This window comes from Mesoplodon mirus, assembly GCF_964341445.2.
Source record: "Mesoplodon mirus genome assembly, chromosome: 10".
In the NCBI taxonomy this organism is placed as follows: domain Eukaryota; kingdom Metazoa; phylum Chordata; class Mammalia; order Artiodactyla; family Ziphiidae; genus Mesoplodon; species Mesoplodon mirus.
This window is the reverse complement of record NC_138986.1, coordinates 98,340,096-98,358,533: the sequence shown is the minus strand read 5'-3', so window position 1 is coordinate 98,358,533 and position 18,438 is coordinate 98,340,096. Positions and strand designations below refer to the sequence as shown.

General features: G+C 39.7%; 1 protein-coding gene across 1 annotated transcript in view; it reads left to right on the top strand.

Moving 5' to 3' along the window:
* The first annotated feature begins 888 nt into the window (after positions 1 to 888).
* Positions 889 to 18,438, top strand: part of ME1 (malic enzyme 1) — a 194,015-nt gene continuing 176,465 nt past the window's right edge. The window contains exon 1 of the mRNA XM_082633355.1: positions 889 to 1,172. Coding sequence (XP_082489481.1) covers positions 1,095 to 1,172 — 78 coding nt within the window. The 5' untranslated portion in view covers positions 889 to 1,094. The remainder of the gene's footprint in view (positions 1,173 to 18,438) is intronic.

Genomic DNA, 18,438 nt, shown 5'->3' with positions numbered 1-18,438 from the left:
CTTTTGCCTGTGACCTGACTGCTCCAACATTCCTTGAAACTTCAAGTATAAATATCAATAATAATGGAATTCCAGCGCTGGGAGATCGTTTATTCCAACCTTCTCGTTTTACCAAAGAAGACACTGAAGCCCTTGAAGATCGAGTTACCCACCATTATTCAGAGAGAGAGGTTCGTAAACATCTCGGCTTCTAGAACTCTTGGGAACAATATATACAAGATAAATGTGACTGTCCAGTGGGCTCTAACATTTGCACCTTGTCTTTTATATTAATGGCATTAAAATAAAATTCCCAGGGATGAACTACAGAGACTCCTGCGGCGTCGCGGCCCGCACTCTCCTCCCTTGCCTTTCTCCCAGTTCTACCCGGGCCTGTTCTTTCTGGGTCAAGGTTGGTTTCCTCCGAACCCCGGCCCTGGCTGCCATCTGGAACTGTGCACAGCGCGTTTGGAAGAGCCTGATAGGAGGGGAGAGATGAAGTGTCGTTCGCATCAGTCAGTTAAGGTCTTTTGCAAACAGCCCCCGGGCCCCCCCTCTGTGTCTGGGCAGCCGTCCTCTCTGCCCGAGGCTCTCCGTTTCCCACCCCATCTCAACCTCCCCGCGGGGCGCGGCCGCGGGGCCGCCTCGGCCAGGGGTGATGGTGCCCACGGGCCGGGCAGGGGGGAACCCGACCTTGCTCCCCATTTGGGTCTCTGGAGCAAGGAGGGCACTGCGTGCGCCACACAGAGCCACGTCCCACGCAGCAATGGGCTGGGACGGCTGCGCCTCTAAACCGATGGCGAGCGGGGACCCTGGGCGTGGAAGGGAGCGGCACCGCCCGGGCCTCGCCCTTCCTCCTCCTCCTTGCTCCCCGCTCGCCTCTCCCCCAGCCATGACTCAGCGCTTCTCGCAGGCTGCAGGGCTGGGGACACGGGCTCCTCGCCGGCCCCTCCCGCCGCGTCCACCCCTCTCTCCCACCCACGCCCGCCCACGGCCGCCGGCCCTTCCCCAGCGCCGCCGCCGCCGCCGCCGCCACAATCAGCTCGGGCGTCCCGGCAGCATCAGCCGCCCGACCCGGCCGGACACGACCCCGCCGACCCCGCGCGCCGTCCGCCATGCAGCCCCAAGTCCCCGGACGCCGACACACCCCCCAGCGCGGCTACGCCGTGACCCGGAGCCCCCAGCTCAACAAGGTAAACCCGCCGGCCCCCCCTCGGTCTCGGTCAAGGTCACGGGCAGGCCCCCCGGAGGCGCAGCGGACGCCGCTTAGCCCTTCCGCCCGCGCCCCCGGGATGCCGCCCCGCCGGAGCGCCCCCCGAGAGCCTGCGCGCGGGCCGAACGGGGGGGCCGCGCGTGGGGGTCGGTGCCCGGGAGCCTGATGGGAAGGGGTGTTGTGGCTCCGCGCCTGGGCATCCTGTTCGGGGAACGGAGGGGACGTAACTTGTTTAAATACCGCTTGGCTTCTCCGAAAGCGGGAGCCGAGGCAAAGAAAGTAGTGGCAGCGAAGTGCGTGAGTGGAGTGTGCCTGTGAAGGTAGCAGGTGGGCTGCCAGCTCGGCCTCGATGTGCCACGCATGTACGGGGCGCACTTAGGGTGCCCATCACTGGAGGCTGCCGTGCAGCGAGGTGGCCCTACGGGCCCAGCTCGGCCAGAAACGCGTTCTGAGTGGGGTCACGTGAGCAACCGGAAAGTCAAGGCCTCTTGGTTTCTGGAGGGACGCGGTCGAGAGGCTGGGAATTCGTGGTGGGTGGCTTCTGCCTCGGGGGCCCTGGTGTGGCCCGGCGCAGAATCCCTGCCCCAGACGTGGGACTGTGGCTAAAGCCGTTCCTATGTCTTTGAACCTGGCCTTCTGGAATTTTTTTTTTTTAAGACTTCTCTTTTTTATGCAAAGGGGAATACAGTGCAAGAGACCTCAGATCCTCATTTCATTTTTCAGATTTTCAGATCCTCATTTCATTTTTCTTCACTGGTGATGTAAACACCTAAGATTGCTCTCAAATGAAAAACACCTCGGAGTGTATCAGTTTGCCGACGAGATACTTAGCAGTCCCATTTATTTTTATCGCCAGGATTTGTCTCTGGATTGTTCCTTTGTTTGAGGGTGGGCTTTTTGACATTTCCTTTAGTACATGGAAAATGCCATCAGTGAGCACAGAGGCCTGTTGGGTCATTTGGGGCTCGCTACCAGACGCTTTTTTTCTTCAAGAACTGGACCTCCGCGTCCCCCTCCCCCAACATGGTGCCGGTGATTTGTTAATCATTATTAATGGCTTGAAGACTTGTGATTTCTTTGATTTAACAAACTATAGCTCCTGTGAGCTCTTTTTGATTTTTGTGATGACAGGCAACTTTTACTTATCTATGATTATTCAGTATTTCTGGTCATAAAGCATTATGAAATTTTAAATATTTCCTACCTATTTTTTTCCTCAGTGATTTTAATTGTTAGTTTGATTTTTCCTTTTTATTATTCTGCAGGTTGGGGCCTATTTTCAGTAGGAAAAAAAGGGAAAATTTGATGTGACAAAACAATTTATGACTTTCAGGTGTACCTCCTTGCTGTAATTTATGACCAAATAATGGGTTGCCCCTTAAAAAGAACCACGTGAGTGGTATAACCTGTTTGAATTTCCTCCAGTCAGGCGCCAGGGTGTCTGTTTCAAGGGGTTGATGGAATAGGCAATCCCTGAGCAAGAGTCCTTATGCCTTTACTGTTTACATCAAGAATTTAAGAGTCCTGCACCACAATGTTCATTGCAGCACAGTTTACAATAACCAGGACCTGGAAGCAACCTAAGTGTCCATCATCGGATGAATGGATAAAGAAGATGTGGCACATATATACAGTGCAATATTACTCAGCCATAAAAAGAAACGAAATTGAGTTATTTGTAGTGAGGTGGATGGACCTAGAATCTGTCATACGGAGTGAAGTAAGTCAGAAAGAGAAAAACAAATACCGTATGCTAACACATATATATGGAATCTAAATAAAAAAAAAGTGGTTCTCATGAACCACATATATACAGTGCAATATTACTCAGCCATAAAAAGAAACGAAATTGAGTTATTTGTAGTGAGGTGGATGGACCTAGAATCTGTCATACGGAGTGAAGTAAGTCAGAAAGAGAAAAACAAATACCGTATGCTAACACATATATATGGAATCTAAATAAAAAAAAAGTGGTTCTCATGAACCTAGGGGCAGGACAGGAATAAAGACACAGACACAGAGAATGTACTTGAGGACACGGGGAGGGGGAAGGGTAAGCTGGGACGAAGTGAGAGAGTGGCATGGACATATATTCACTACCAAATGTAAAATAGATAGCTAGTGGGAAGCAGCTGCATGGCACAGGGAGATCAGCTGGGTGCTTTGCAACCACCTACAGGGGTGGGATAAGGAAGGTGGGAGGGAGACGCATGAGGGAGGGGATATGGGGATATACGTATGCATATAGCTGATTCACTTTGTTATACAGCAGAAACTAACACAACACTGTAAAGCAATTATACTCCAGTAAAGATGTTAAAAAAAAAGAAAAGAATTTATGCTCTTGAAATCCTTTTAACTCCTGTTCACGAGTAAGGGTTAATTTCCACTTAAGAATAATATCACAGAAATCTTCCGCCAAAGGCATTAAGGTGTGGTATCTAATGTGTTAAGAACACGTGTTTTGACTTTGTAACTGAACTTTATTGTCTGCATAGTATCAAATTGGATTTAAAATCCAGGTGGCCAGCTTTGGAGTGATTAATGGAATAAGCTTTACTCTTCTTGTTCAGTCCTAAGACAGTTCTGTGGTACCTCATGGAAGTCACAAAACATCCTCATATGTACCACTGAAACTATAGTTGTGGGATCTTCTTGATGGGCGCTGCTCTGAAGACCTCTGGACCTTTACGTTTTCCAGTAGCTTAATTACCACAAAAATCATTTGTGGTAACCTTGGCTGCAAAGAATCTCTAGTAGATCTTCCCCCCAGAACCCCCCAGCCTGTCGCCTGGCTACACTAAGCCTTCTTCAGCCACTGTCACACAGACCTTCATCACCTTACCTTTGGGTAACTGGGACAGTTTTCCTGGTTTTATTTTCAGTATTATAGTCTGTCCTACGTGTAGGTATGAAAGAAATATCTTCATCAGTTAGCATTTTCTTCATGTTGCTCTTCTGTTATCCAAGTATTTTTAGTATGATATTATTTCCTATTACATTGAATGTAAAATCAGTCTCAGGTCTACTGTCTTCTCCACATTTATCTCATTAGGTCCCCAATTTAGCCTTCCACTTAAAATATATTTGCTGAATGTCTTACTTAGTACTTGCCTTTTTGCCTGTGCGTAATTCCTACAATGAAAATGTCATTAGTTGATTTAATAATGATCTCTTTGGGGAAGACTTTCCTAATTATCTTAGTCCTATTAACATTACTTAACACCTCTGTTTTTTATGTATTCAGTTGTAATATGTCATTTGGTATTTACTGCATTGTATTTTTTCTTATTTGATTTAGATTGCCATAGGAATCATAATCCTTAGTACAGAATTTTGCTCATTTAACATTAAATAAATGTTCATTTAATGGAGAGATGAGCCATGTTAAAAGTCTTTTTTTTTGGTCTTCCAAACAGAACTCACCTTTTAAAGCAGGTAGCTTTTAAAGTGGTAGGTTGAGTATCATTCTAAGACATTTCTCCTCTTTAATGTAATTTCTTGTAAGTAAATTCACATTGAAGTCTAAAGCTCAGTTGACTCCATATACCATTGTATTGTGTAATGGCATATAGTCAGAAAAGGTGGAATTTGGTTTAAGCCTGACCATGCCATGAAATTTTAATTATTTGCTGGATAAGCTTTGGGAGGTGCTTAATCTTGGTACAAATTGAGGTAAACAGGAGATGTGATCTGAATTAAAAAATAAAGAATTTAAGGGAATTCCCTGGCAGTCCAGTGGTTAGAACTCTGTGCTTTCAGTGCCGAGAGCCCGGGTTCAGTCCCTCATCCCTCTTTGGGGAACTAAGATCCCACAAGCTGTGTGGCGCAGCCAAATAATAATAAGAATAATAATAAAATAAAGAATTTAAAAAACCTTAGAGAAATAGAATCTTTCTTCACTGGTAATAATTCATGTCTGGTTCTTACTATTTGTATACTCAAGTATACATCATTGCAGGTAGGATTTCATCATAGCATTTGGAGAAGCATTTCTGCCTCACACTTATGAGATTCAGTATCTTTCTGTTCACAGCCCAAATTACTTTTGAGGTGCTTATCTTTGTCTGTGTTATATAAGCTCATCTAATTTAATGTTTAATGTTTATAATTTTCAAGGGTACTGTCTGATTTAGATGAGTTGTATTTCAAATTTTTTCTCAGGAATTTTCAATAATAGACATTAATAATGTTTCATAAATCACTCTTCAAAATTAAAATTCTACATGCAAAAATAATCATACTTATTTTTTTATTTCTCGACTTTTATTAGTTTGCTTTATTTGTGCAATGGTAGAAAACACTAATTCATACTTTAATCATAATTAAGTTGTGTTTACATGGTTTCTGTATCTTTAAGATGAAATGATAATGTGACCTACAAGTAAATCTCTCAAAGATACCACATTTTAGGCAGTTAGATCCAGTTTAAGATAGTGATGGTGATTTATCTAAGTCAGTTTTGGTTAGCTTATTAACTTTTAAATGTGAGAAATGAGCTTCTGGGCAAGTGCTTTTGTAGACGTTTGTCTTCATATGTCGAGACCTAATGAGCTGAATGTGTTGTAGGGAAAAAAGAGAGAAACAAGGCTGATGGCTATGAAGGAAAGTTACTTTAAACCCCCTCTTTTTCTTCAGTGTAAACTATAACAGAATGAATCATTCAGAAAGTTTTCACCTAGTACAGTTCTCTGGAGTTGCCTCAGCAATATGATAAACGGATATATTATTTAACGTGGAATCCCACTGATGTGAAGCCCGTTGTAATGAAGTGTTCAGCCATACACCTCCATATTTGTCTATTGCCTTGGTAATGCAGGATAGTACAAAACCAAACAATGCGGTGCTCTAATGAGTAGAAAGATGAATTTGATTTGAGAACTGGTGATGTGGAGTACAGAAAATGTTGAAGAGAGGAATAGGTTTGAGGTTTTTCATTTTGTGTTCTGATGTCCTTCAGACTTTCGAGCAAGTGTGGAAAATGTGAAATAATGGAATGAACCCTCTAAGACTTTGTGTCTAGAAGAAATGAGTCCAAGTCACAATTCTTTTCATTAGCGGTTGGGAGATTTTGAGTGAGATTTTCTTAACTGGCTTCAGTTACTGTCTTTATAAAATAGAATGATGATTTCATTTATTTATCTCTTTCAAATTTTAACAAATATTCAGAAGCCACTATATGCTAGGTAATATTCTGGGTGCAGGGGATATAGCAATGAATAAGATTCCTGCTTTGCGTGTACTTACATTTCCATTTGAAATATGAATTCTGTTTTACCTCTTCCCTCAGATATTAAAGAGTGATATTAGTTTTTTCTGACATATATTATAAAACAGGTTTTTTATTACTACAACTAATTATTGCTATGATAATATTTTTATATAGAGAGTCTGAACTCGTAGCTGGAACGGTTATGAAGTACTTATTTTTAAATGTACTTTTTACCCCCTTCTCTCTTGAATTTTTGATTTAACAAATCAAACATGATTGTGTGACCTATTAAAATTTATGAGTGTCATAGTAAAAAATAAAACTACACTTTCTCTCTGGGAGAGACAGATGGACATTTTACTCTCAGATTCATATAAGTGAGCCTGACTGAGATCACATGTCCTTTGCAGTCTTTCATAGCTTTTCACAGAATGCCAGGTGTAGGTTAAAAAATGTCTTTAGAAAAAGAACAAGGAAAGCTTTTTGCTTCTCAGTACTCTGCTCAAAGTGTGTGAAGGCTTGGAAGTGTGAAAGAAAGGTAGAGGTATGCCCTGGGGAGTTAAAATTGCTGAGGTGAGAGCAGTGACATGCAAAGATACGGAATTTAAAAGTTCCAGTGGTGTAAAACCAGCCTTTAATCTATTTGACTTTGGAAGTAATCAGTTACTCTGACAAAACAAGTATATGGACCATTTTCCAATGGCTTTCAAAACTGACATGACCAAATACTGTTACAGGCTCCAAGTGGCCTGATTTGGTCTATTCATTACATCATTATTTATTTTATGTTACTGAGCCAACTCAACAAACTTGTTGATAGTGTATGGACCCAGAATTGATCAGCAAACATGTTACAGTTCAGTAGGACTAAGCTGGGAATGTTTCTAAGCTAAATTATTAAGAAATTTTCTTAGACATGGGGCCTAAATATAAAGTGTGGTTGTTTGTATTCTTAAAGTGCTATTTAAAATATTTTATGGCTTATATATTAATTTTTACCTGTCTGTAGCTTCATGTATGTAATATAGTACACTTTAAAACAAAGGATTAATGTTGCCTTAAATGAATTTAGAGAATTTAAAACATCAATATTTTTCCTCAGGCCCTGAAGATATATCTAAGTTAGCCATCAACTAAACTGGTTTCAGATACTTGAGGCCTTTGAGATTAAAGACAGGGGAGAGACACTGCCTTTAAATTTCTGTAGTTTAATCTGGTAGTTTGGGAAGTCAATGTAGTAATTGATAATGTTCTCTAAAACATGGAAATGCAACTATTAGGTTTCTATGCTAAAAACAAACCCTAGACCTAAAACACTAATTTTTTTTAAAATGGTTGAGTAAGAACATCAGCAAAAGTACTTACATGTTCATAGGAACATGGTTCTATGAATTACATCAGGAATACATTATGAGTATCCCTGCAGTAGTTAAATTCTAAACTGTCTCACTAGGACCTGACCATCTGGAGACTGAAGGAGGCCTAAGACTCCATTAAAATATTAAGGCTGGGCCTCTTAAGCTTGCAATATATTAAAATACATTTAAAACATCTATTCAGAGTCCTCTAAGATATTTAAAACATTTTTTGATTGTGAGACAGTGTATATATACATACATAATATATGTGTAAACACATTGTTATGGGCTGAATTGTGTCCTCCCCAAAATCATATGTTGAAGTTCTAACCCCAGTCTCTCTGTATTTAACCATATTTGGAGATAAGGTCTTTAAAGAGGTAATTAAATTAAAATCAGGTCTTTAGGGTGGGCCCTAATCCAATATGACTGATGTCCTTATAAGAAGAGGAGATAGGGACACATAAACAGGAAAGTCAGTGTGAAGACAGTGGGAGAAGATAGGCATCTACAGGTCAATGAGAGAAGCCTCTGAATGTAAACAGCCCTGCCCACAGACATCTTGACTGTGAGAAAATGAATTTTGTTGTTTTAGCCACCCAGTGTGGTACTTTGTTATGGCACCTTTAGCAAACTAACACATTTATGTAATTGAAACCAAATTTTATAATACAATACTTGCTGTATATAGCACACTCTAGTACTATCCCATTTCAAATTTTTAAAAATGTTGGTTGTGATTCATTAATGAATCACAATCCATTTAATCCATTTTAAAATCCGAGTTAAAAAAAAAATCTGCTCTGTTGCTTAAGTAGTGCATTTATGTGCTTGGGAGGATTATTGCAGAGTGACTTTCTCTTCTGTGTCTTAGTGTTGTATATGAAGTTTGAGTTTGTCTTGGCAGTACTGGCCCAACCTCCTTTTGTTTTTCCATCTACTTGTCCAAATTGAGGTATGTCTTAAACCAATAATCTTGAAACTATGAGAATGTTATTGTTGTAACTAATATTGGCAGGTCTGGTTAGTAAGCCAAACAGTGTCCTTACTTATGTACCCAGAGCCAATAAGAAATTGAAACTTGGTTAGTGAGCATTTTTATGGGCCTTTAAACTTTTTACTTATTCAAAATCTTGCTTATATTTAATTTTTACATATGCTAACTATATCATAATAATATGACAGGATTGAGAGCAAACAAATTTGTCATTATGAATAAATATGAATGAAGATTAACTCTAATAAAATTATTTTCAGATTGTTTCACAAAGCACAGGCAAGCTATGCTGAATATAAGAGATACATTGAGAACGAAATGTTACGGAAAGGCTAAAAATAAAGATACGAGAAAGTGCAAACAGCAAGAAATCAGGGTTATCCTGACATCAGACAATGTAGACATCATGTCAAAAAGCATGAAATGATCAGGACTTCCCTGGTTGCGCAGTGATTAAGAATCCGCTTGCCAATGCAGGGGTCCCAGGTTCAAGCCCTGGTCTGGGAAGATCCCACATGCCGCGGAGCAACTAAGCTCGTGCACCACAACTACTGAGCCTGCATTCGAGAGCCCGCGAGCCACAACTACTGAGCCTGTGTGCCACAACTACTGAAGCCCACGTGCCTAGAGTCAGTGCTCCACAACAAGAGAAGCCACTGCAATGTGAAGCTCACGCACCACAATGAAGAGTAGCCCCTGCTCACCTCAATTAGAGAAAGCCCACGTGCAGCAATGAAGACCCAATACAGCCAGGAATAAATAAGTAAATAAATAAATTTATTTTCAAAAAAGAAAAAGCATTAAATGAGACAAAATACATAATGCTGAAAGGTACAATTCTGAATGAAGTTATACATGTAATGAATGTCTATGCACCAGATAACACAGCAGGTACCTTCATAAAAAAGACAGTATAGGACATGCAAAGAGAAATAAAAAAGATGCTAACGCTAGAAGACTTCAACAAATCTCTCTCAGTGCAGGACACATCATAGGGGGGAAAAACTGTTTCCGTACAGTAATTTCTTCCTCATATTTCTCAGGAAATTTATGTTTTTCCAAATCATGAGAATATTCAGTTGAGAAATTGGGAAAATGAGAAAGCTTAGTAAATAACAGAGATACTACTGATTAGAAGGACCCAATGACAAAAGGAAGAGCTGGAAATTTACTTGTAGAGTCAGAGGTTAAGGTTGACAGTTCATGGATCTTCACAGCAGTAATGATCTCATCAGTCAGTTTTGCTTGTAGCCGTTGCCAGCTTCTGACAATATCTGTCTTTTAGTTTCTGTGTTTAGACCATTCACACTTCATGTAATTATTAATGTTTGGATTTCTGTCCAGCATTTTATTATTAGGTGTCTGTTTGTTCTGTTTTTTATTCTTCTGTTTCTCCTTTCCTGCCTTCTTGTGTATTATTTGAATATTTTTATTATTCCCTTGTAATTTCTCTTGAGTTTTTTTTTAAAATAAATTAATTTATTTATTTATTTTTGGCTGTGTTGGGTCTTCATTGCTGTGTGTGGGCTTTCTCTAGTTGTGGCGAGCAGGGGCTTCTCTTGTTGCAGAGCATGGGCTCTAGTTGTGTGGGCTTCAGTAGTTGTGGCACACGGGCTCAGTAGTTGTGGCTCACTGGCTCTAGAGCACAGGCTCAGTAGTTGTGGCGCACAGGCTTAGTTGCTCCGTGGCATGTGAGATCTTCCTGGACCAGGGCTCCAGCCCATGTCCCCTGCATTGGCAGGCAGATTCTTAACCACTGTGCCACTAGCAAAGTCCTCTACTGAGTTTTTTACAATATCTCTTTGTATAGTCTTTTTTATTAGTTGCTATGGAAATTATGATATACATAACTTTTCACAATCTACTTAAAATGAACATTTGCCACTTAATTGGAGTATAGAAATCTTACCATCATATAGGTCTCACTGTGTTCCTCTGTTTATGTTATAGGTGTTATATGTTTTACATCTTCATATGTGTATTACATAGTATTTTAAAAATTGAGATATGATTGACAATTGATATAGTTTCAGGTGTAAAACATAATGATTCAATATTTGTATATATTGTGAAATGATCACAATAGGTCTAATTAGCATCCATCATTGTATGTAGTTGCAAAAATTTTTTTCTTGTGATGAGAACTTTAAAGATCTACTCTTTTAGTGTCCCAGTATACAATACAGTGTTATTAACCACAGTCACCTTGCTGTACATTACATCCCCAGGACTTATTTATTTTATAGCTGGAAGTTTGTACCTTTTGACCCCCTTCACCCATTTTGCCCATTCCTTATTCCTTACCTCTGGCAACCACCAATCTGTTCTCTGTATCTATGAGCTCGTCTCTTTTTTTGTTTGTTTTTGTTTTTTGATTTCACATATAAGTGAGATCACACAGTATTTGTCTTTCTCTGTCTGCCTTACTTCACTTTAGCATAATGCCCTCAAGGTCCATCCAGCTTACTGCAAATGGCAAGATTTTCTTCTTTTTTATGGCTGAATAATATTCCATTGTAAATATTTACACCACACTTTCTTTATCCATTCATCCATTATGGACACTTAGGTTGTTTCCCTATCTTGGCTATCGTAAATAATGCTGCAGTGAACATGGGGTTCATATATCCTTTTGAGTTAGTGTTCTGTGTTCTTTAGATAAATACCAAGAAGTGGAGTTTCTGCATATGGTAGCTGTATTTTTAAATTGGGGAAGAACCTCCATACTGTTTTCCACAGTGGCTGCACCAATTTCACTTGTACTAACAGTGCTCAAGGATTCACTTTTTTCCACATCCCTGCCGACACTTGTTATTTCTTGTCTTTTTGATAATAGCCATTCTAACAGCTGTGAGGTGATATCTCATTCTATTTTTTTTTTTTTTTTTTTTTTTTTTGCGGTACACGGGCCTCTCACTGCTGTGGCCTCTCCCGTTGTGGAGCACAGGCTCTGGACGTGCAGGCTCAGTGGCCATGGCTCACAGGCCCAGCTGCTCTGCGGCACATGGGATCCTCCTGGACTGGGACACGAACCCATGTCCCCTGCATCAGCAGGCGGACTCTCAACCACTGTGCCACCAGGGAAGCCCTCATTGTGGTTTTGATTTTCATTTTCCTGATGATTAGTGATATTGAGCACTCTCCTATGTGCCTGTTAGTCAACTGTATGTCTTCTTTGGAAAAATGTCTGTTCAGATCTTCTGCCTGTTTTTTTTGTTTGTTTTATTTTTAATCAGATTCTTTGTTTTTTTGCTTTGATTTGTATGAAAAAAATTTTTGATGTGATAATTTAATGTAATGTTTATAACTTTTGATTTTAATTGTGATACATGTTTTAAAGAGTTTAAGAGGGAAAGGACAATCTATTATAGTTACTGAGACATTTACTGTTTCGGTTACTCTTCTTTTATTCCTGATATTTCAAGTTTTCCTTAGGTATCATTTCCCTTCCACTTAAAGGATTTCCTTTAGCATTTCTTTCAGAGCATTTTGCTGGAGACCAGTTGTCCTCTTTTTCCTCCCTCTGAGAATGCCTTTATTTCATTTTCATTTCTGAAGGATATTTCCTTTATTCCTTTGAATTTTTGAATTTTATTTTTTTATACAGCAGGTTCTTATTAGTCATCCATTTTATACACATCAGTGTATACATGTCAATCCCAATCTCCCAATTCATCACACCACCACCACCATACCCCACCACTTTACCCCCTTGATGTCCATACGTTTGTTCTCTACACCTGCGTCTCAATTTCTGCCCTGCAAACCGGTTCATCTGTACCATTTTTCTAGGTTCCACATACATGCGTTCATATACGATATTTGTTTTTCCCTTTCTGACTTACTTCACTCTGTATGACAGTCTCTAGATCCATCAACTTCTCTACAAATGACCCAGTTTCATTCCTTTTTATGGCCGAGTAATATTCCATTTTATATATGTACCACATCTTTATCCATTCGTCTGTCTGTGGGCATTTAAGTTGCTTCCATTACCTGGCTATTGTAAATAGTGCTGCAATGAACATTGTGGTGAATGTGCCTTTTTGATTTATGGTTTTCTCTGGGTATATGCCCAGAAGTGGGATTGCTGGATCCTATGGTAATTCTCTTTTTAGTTTTTTAAGGAACCTCCATACTGTTCTCCACAGTGGTTGTAACAATTTACGTTCCCACCAACAGTGCAAGAGGGTTCCCATTTCTCCACCCTTCGCCAGCATTTCTTGTTTATAGATTTTCTGATGATGCTTATTCTGACTGGTGTGAGGTAAGACCTCATGGTAGTTTTGACTTGCATTTCTCTAATAATTAGTGACATTGAGTAGCTTTTCATGTGCTTCTTGGCCATCTGTATGTCTTCTTTGGAGAAATGTCTATTTAGGTCTTCTGCCTATTGTTGGATTGGGTTGTTTGTTTTTTTAATATTGAGCTGCCTGAGCTGCTTATATATTTTGAGATTAATCCTTTGTTCATTGATTCGTTTGCAAATATTTTCTCCCATTCTGAGGGTTGTCTTTTTGTCTTGTTTGTAGTTTCCTTTGCTGTGCAAAACCTTTTAAGTTTCATTAGGTCCCATTTGTTTATTTTTGTTTTTATTTCCATTACTCTAGGAGGTGAATCAAAAAAGATCTTGCTGTGATTTATGTCAAAGAGTGTTCTTCCTATGTTTTCCTCTAAGAGTTTTATAGTCTCTGGTCTTACATTTAGGTCTCTAATCCATTTTGAGTTTATTTTTGTGTGTGGTGTTAGGGAATATTCTAATTTCATTCTTTTACATGTAGCTGTCCAGTTTTCTCGGCACCACTTATTGAAGAGACTGTCTTTTCTCCATTGTATATCCTTGCCTCCTTTGTCATAGATTAGTTAACCATAGGTGCATGGGTTTATCTCTGGGCTTTGTATCCTGTTCCATTGATCTATATTTTTGTTTTTGTGCCAGTACCATATTGTCTTCATTACTATAGCTTTGTAGTGTAGTCTGAAGTTAGGAAGTCTGATTCCTCCAGCTCCGTTTTTTTCTCCTCAAGACTGCATTGGCTACTCAGGGTCTTTTGTGTCTCCATACAAATTTTAAGATTTTTTTATTCTAGTTCTGTAAAAAAAATGTCATTGGTAACTTGATAGGGATTGCATTGAATCTGTAGATTGCTTTGGGTAGTATAGTCACTTTCACAATATTGATTTTTCCAATCCAAGAACATGGTATATCTCTCCATCTGTTGGTATCCTTTTTAATTTCTTTCATCAGTGTCTTACAGTTTTCTGCATACAGGTCTTTTGTCTCCCTAGGTAGGTTTATTCCTAGGTATTTTATTCTTTTTGTTGCAGTGGTAAATGGGAGTGTTTCCTTAATTTCTCTTTTAGATTTTTCATCATTAGTTTATAGGAATGCAAGAGATTTCTGTGCATTAATTTTGTATCCTGCAACTTTACCAAATTCATTGATTAGGTCTAGTAGTTTTCTGGTGGCATCTTTAGGATTCTCTATGTATAGTATCATGTCATCTGCAAACAGTGACAGTTTTACTTCTTTTCCTATTTGTATTCCTTTTATTTCTTTTTCTTCTCTAATTGCCTTAGCTAGGACTTTCAAAACTATGTTGAATAATAGTGGTGAGAGTGGACACCCTTGTCTTGTTCCTGATCTTAGAGGAAATGCTTTCAGTTTTTCACCATTGAGAATGAGGTTTGCTGTGGGTTTGTCGTATATGGGCTTTATTATGTTGAGGTAGGTTCCCTCTATGCCCACTTTCTGGATAGTTTTTAGCATAAATGGGTGTTGAATTTTGCCAAAAGCTTTTTCTGCATCTATTGAGATGATCATATGGTTTTTCTTCTTCAATTTGTTAATATAGTGTATCACATTGATTGAATTGCATATATTGAAGAATCCTTGCATCCCTGGGATAAATCCCACTTGATCATGGTGTATGATTCTTGTAATGTGTTGTTGGATTCTGTTTGCTAGTATTTTGTTGGGGATATTTGCATCTGTATTCATGAGTGATATTATTCTGTAATTTTCTTTTTTTGTAGTATCTTTGTCTGGCTTTGGTTTCAGAGTGATGGTGGCCTCATAGAATGAGTTTGGGAGTGTTCCTTACTCTGCAATTTTTGGAGGAGTTTGAGAAGGATGGGTATTAACTCTTCTCTAAATGTTTGGTAGATGTCACCTGTGAAGCCATCTGGTCCTGGACTTCTGTTTGTTGGAATATTTTTAATCAGTTTCAATTTCATTACTTCTGATTGGTCTGTTCATATTTTCTATTTCTTCCTGGGTCAGTCTTGGAAGGTTATACCTTTCTAAGAATTTGTCCATTTCTCCAGGTTGTCCATTTTATTGGCATAGAGTTGCTTGTAGTAGTCTCTTAGGATGCTTTGTATTTCTGTGGTGTCTGTTGTAACTACTCCTTTTTCATTTCTAATTTTATTGATTGGAGTCCTCTCCCTCTTTTTCTTGATGAGTCTGGCTAATGGTTTATCAATTTTGTTTATCTTCTCAAAGAACCATCTTTCAGTTTTATTGATCTTTGCAATTGTTTTCTTTGTTTCTATTTCATTTATTTCTCCTCTGTTCTTTATGATTTCTTTCCTTCTACTAACTTTGGGTTTTGTTTGTTCTTGTTTCTGAAGTTCCTTAGGTGTAAGGTTAGATTGTTAATTTGATATGTTTGTTGTTTCTTGAGGTAGGATTGTATTGCTATAAGCTTCACTCTTAGAACTGCTTTTGCTGCATCCCATAGGTTTTGGATCATTGTGTTTTCATTGTCATTCTCTTTAGGTATTTTTTTATTTCCTCTTTGATTTCCTCAGTGATCTCTTGGTTATTTAGAAACATATTGTTTAGCCTCCACGTGTTTGTGTTTTTTACGTTTTTTTCCATGTAATTGATTTCTAATCTCATAGCATTGTGGTCAGAAAAGATGCTTGATATGATTTCAGTTTTCTTAAATTTACTGAGGCTTGATTTGTGACCAAAGATGTGATCTATCCTGGAGAATGTTCCCTGTGTACTTGCGAAGAAAGTGTAATCTGCTGTTTTGGGATGGGATGTCTTATAAATATCAATTAAATCTATCTGGACTGTTGTGTCATTTAAAGCTTGTGTTTCCTTATTAATTTTCTGTTTGGATGATCTGTCCATTGGTGTAAGTGAGGTGTTATAAAGTTCCCCATTATTATTGTGTTACTGTCGATTCCCTCTTTTATAGCTGTTAGCAGTTGCTTTATGTATTGAGGTGCTCCTATGTTGAGTGCATGTATATTTATAACTGTTATATCCTCTTCTAGGATTGATCCCTTGATCATTATGTAGGGTCCTTCCTTGTCTCTTGTAACATTCTTTATTTTAAAGTCTATTTATCTGATATGAGTATTGCTACTCCAGCTTTCTTTTGATTTCCATTTGCATGGAATATCTTTTTCCATCCCCTTACTTCCAGTCTGCATGTGTACATAGGTCTGAAGTGGGTCTCTTGTAGATAGCATATATATGGGTCTTGTTTTTGTATCCATTCAGTGAGCCTGTGTCTTTTGGTTGGAGTACTTAATCCATTCACATTTAAGGTAATTATCTATATGTATGTTCCTATGACCATTTTCTTAATTGTTTTGGGTTTGTTTTTGTAGGTCCTTTTCTTCTCTTGTGTTTCCCACTGAGAGAAGTCCCTTTAGCATTTGTGGTAGAGCTGGTTTGGTGGTGCTGAATTCTATTAGCTTTTGCTTGTCTGTAGAGCTTTTGATTTCTCCATCGAATCTGAATGAGATCCTTGCCAGGTAGAGTAATCTTGGTTGTAGGTTCTTCCCTTTCATCACGTTAAGTATGTCATGCCACTCCCTTCTGGTTTGTAGAGTTTCTGCTGAGAAATCAGCTGTTAACCTTATGGGAGGTTATGTATGTTATTTGTCATTTTTCCCTTGCTGCTTTCAATAATATTTCTTTGTCTTTAATTTTTGCCAGTTTGATTACTATGTGTCTCAGCATGTTTCTCCTTGGGTTTGTCCTGTGTGGGACTCTTGGCACTTCCTGGAGTTGGGTGGCTATTTCCTTTCCCCATGTTAGGGAAGTTTTCCACTATAATCTCTTCAAATATTTTCTCAGGTCCTTTCTCTTTCTCTTCTCCTTCTGGGACCCCTATAATGTGAATTTTGTTGCATTTAACATTGTCCCAGAAGTTTCTTAGGCTGTCTTCATTTCTTTTTATTCTTTTCTCTTTATTGTTTTCTGCAGCAGTGAATTCCAGCATTCTGTCTTTCAGGTCACTTATCTGTTCTTCTGCCTCAGTTATTCTGCTATTGATTCCTTCTAGTGTGTTTTTCATTTCAGTTATTGTATTATTCATCTCTGTTCTTTAATTCTTCTAGGTCTTTGTTAAATATTTCTTGCATCTTCTCGATCTTTGCCTCCATTCTTTTTCTGAGGTCCTGGATTATCTTCACTATCATTATTCTGAGTTCTTTTTCTGGAAGGTTTCCTATCTCCACTTCGTTTAGTTGTTTTTTGGGGGTTTTATCTTGTTCCTTCATCTGGTACATAGCCCTCTGCCTTTTCATCTTGTCTATCTGTCCGTGAATGTGGTTCCACAGGTTGCAGGATTGTAGTTCTTCTTGCTTCTGCTGTCTGCCCTTTGGTGGGTGAAGGTATCTAAGAGGCTTGTGCAAGTTTCCTGATGTGAGGGACTGGTGGTGGGTAGAGCTGGCTGTTGCTCTGGTGGGCAGAGCTCAGTAAAACTTTAATCTGCTTGTCTGCTGATGGGTGTGGCTGAGTTCCGTCCCTGTTGGTTGTTTGGCATGAGGAGACCCAACTCTGGAGCCTACCTGGGCTCTTTGGTGGGGCTAATGGCTGACTCTGGGAAGGCTCACGCCATGGAGTACTTCCCAGAACTTCTGCTGCCAGTGTCTTTGTCCTCATGGTGAGACACAGCCAACCCCTGCCTCTGCAGGAGACCCCCAACACTAGCAGGTGGGTCTGGTTCTGTCTCCCCTGGGGTCACTGCTCCTTCCCCTGGATCTCGATGCTCACAGTACTTTGTGTGTGCCCTCCAGGAGTGGAGTCTCTGTTTCCCCCAGTCCTGTTGAAGTCCTGCAATCAAATCCCACTAGATTTCAAAGTCTGATTCCCTAGGAATTCTTCCCCCTGTTGCCGGACCCCCAGGTTGGTAAGCCTGACATGGGGCTCAGAACCTTCACTCCAGTGGATGGTCTTCTGTGGTATAAGTGTTCTCCAGTTTGTGAGTCACCCACCCAGCAGTTATGGGATTTGATTTTTTTGTGATTTTTGCCCCTCCTACCGTCTCATTGTGGCTTCTCCTTTGTCTTTGGATGTGGGGTATCTTTTTTGGTGAGTTCCAGTGTCTTCCTGTCGATGGTTGTTCAACAGTTAGTTGTGATTCCCGTTCTCCCGCAAGAGGGAGTGAGAGCACGTCCTTCTACTCCGCCATCTTGAACCAATTCTAGGTTGACAGTTGTTTTCCTTCAACGCTTTAATAATGCCATTTCTCTTTCTCTTGGCCTCCCTTATTTCTGATGAGAAATCTGCAGTCATTTGAAAAGTCATGTGTATGTGATGTCATTTTTCTTTGGCTTATTTGAAGATGTTTTCTTTATTTTTTAGTTTTCAGCAACTTGAACATAATTTTTCTGGGTCTGGATTTCTTTATCTTCTTGGGGTTTGCTGAGC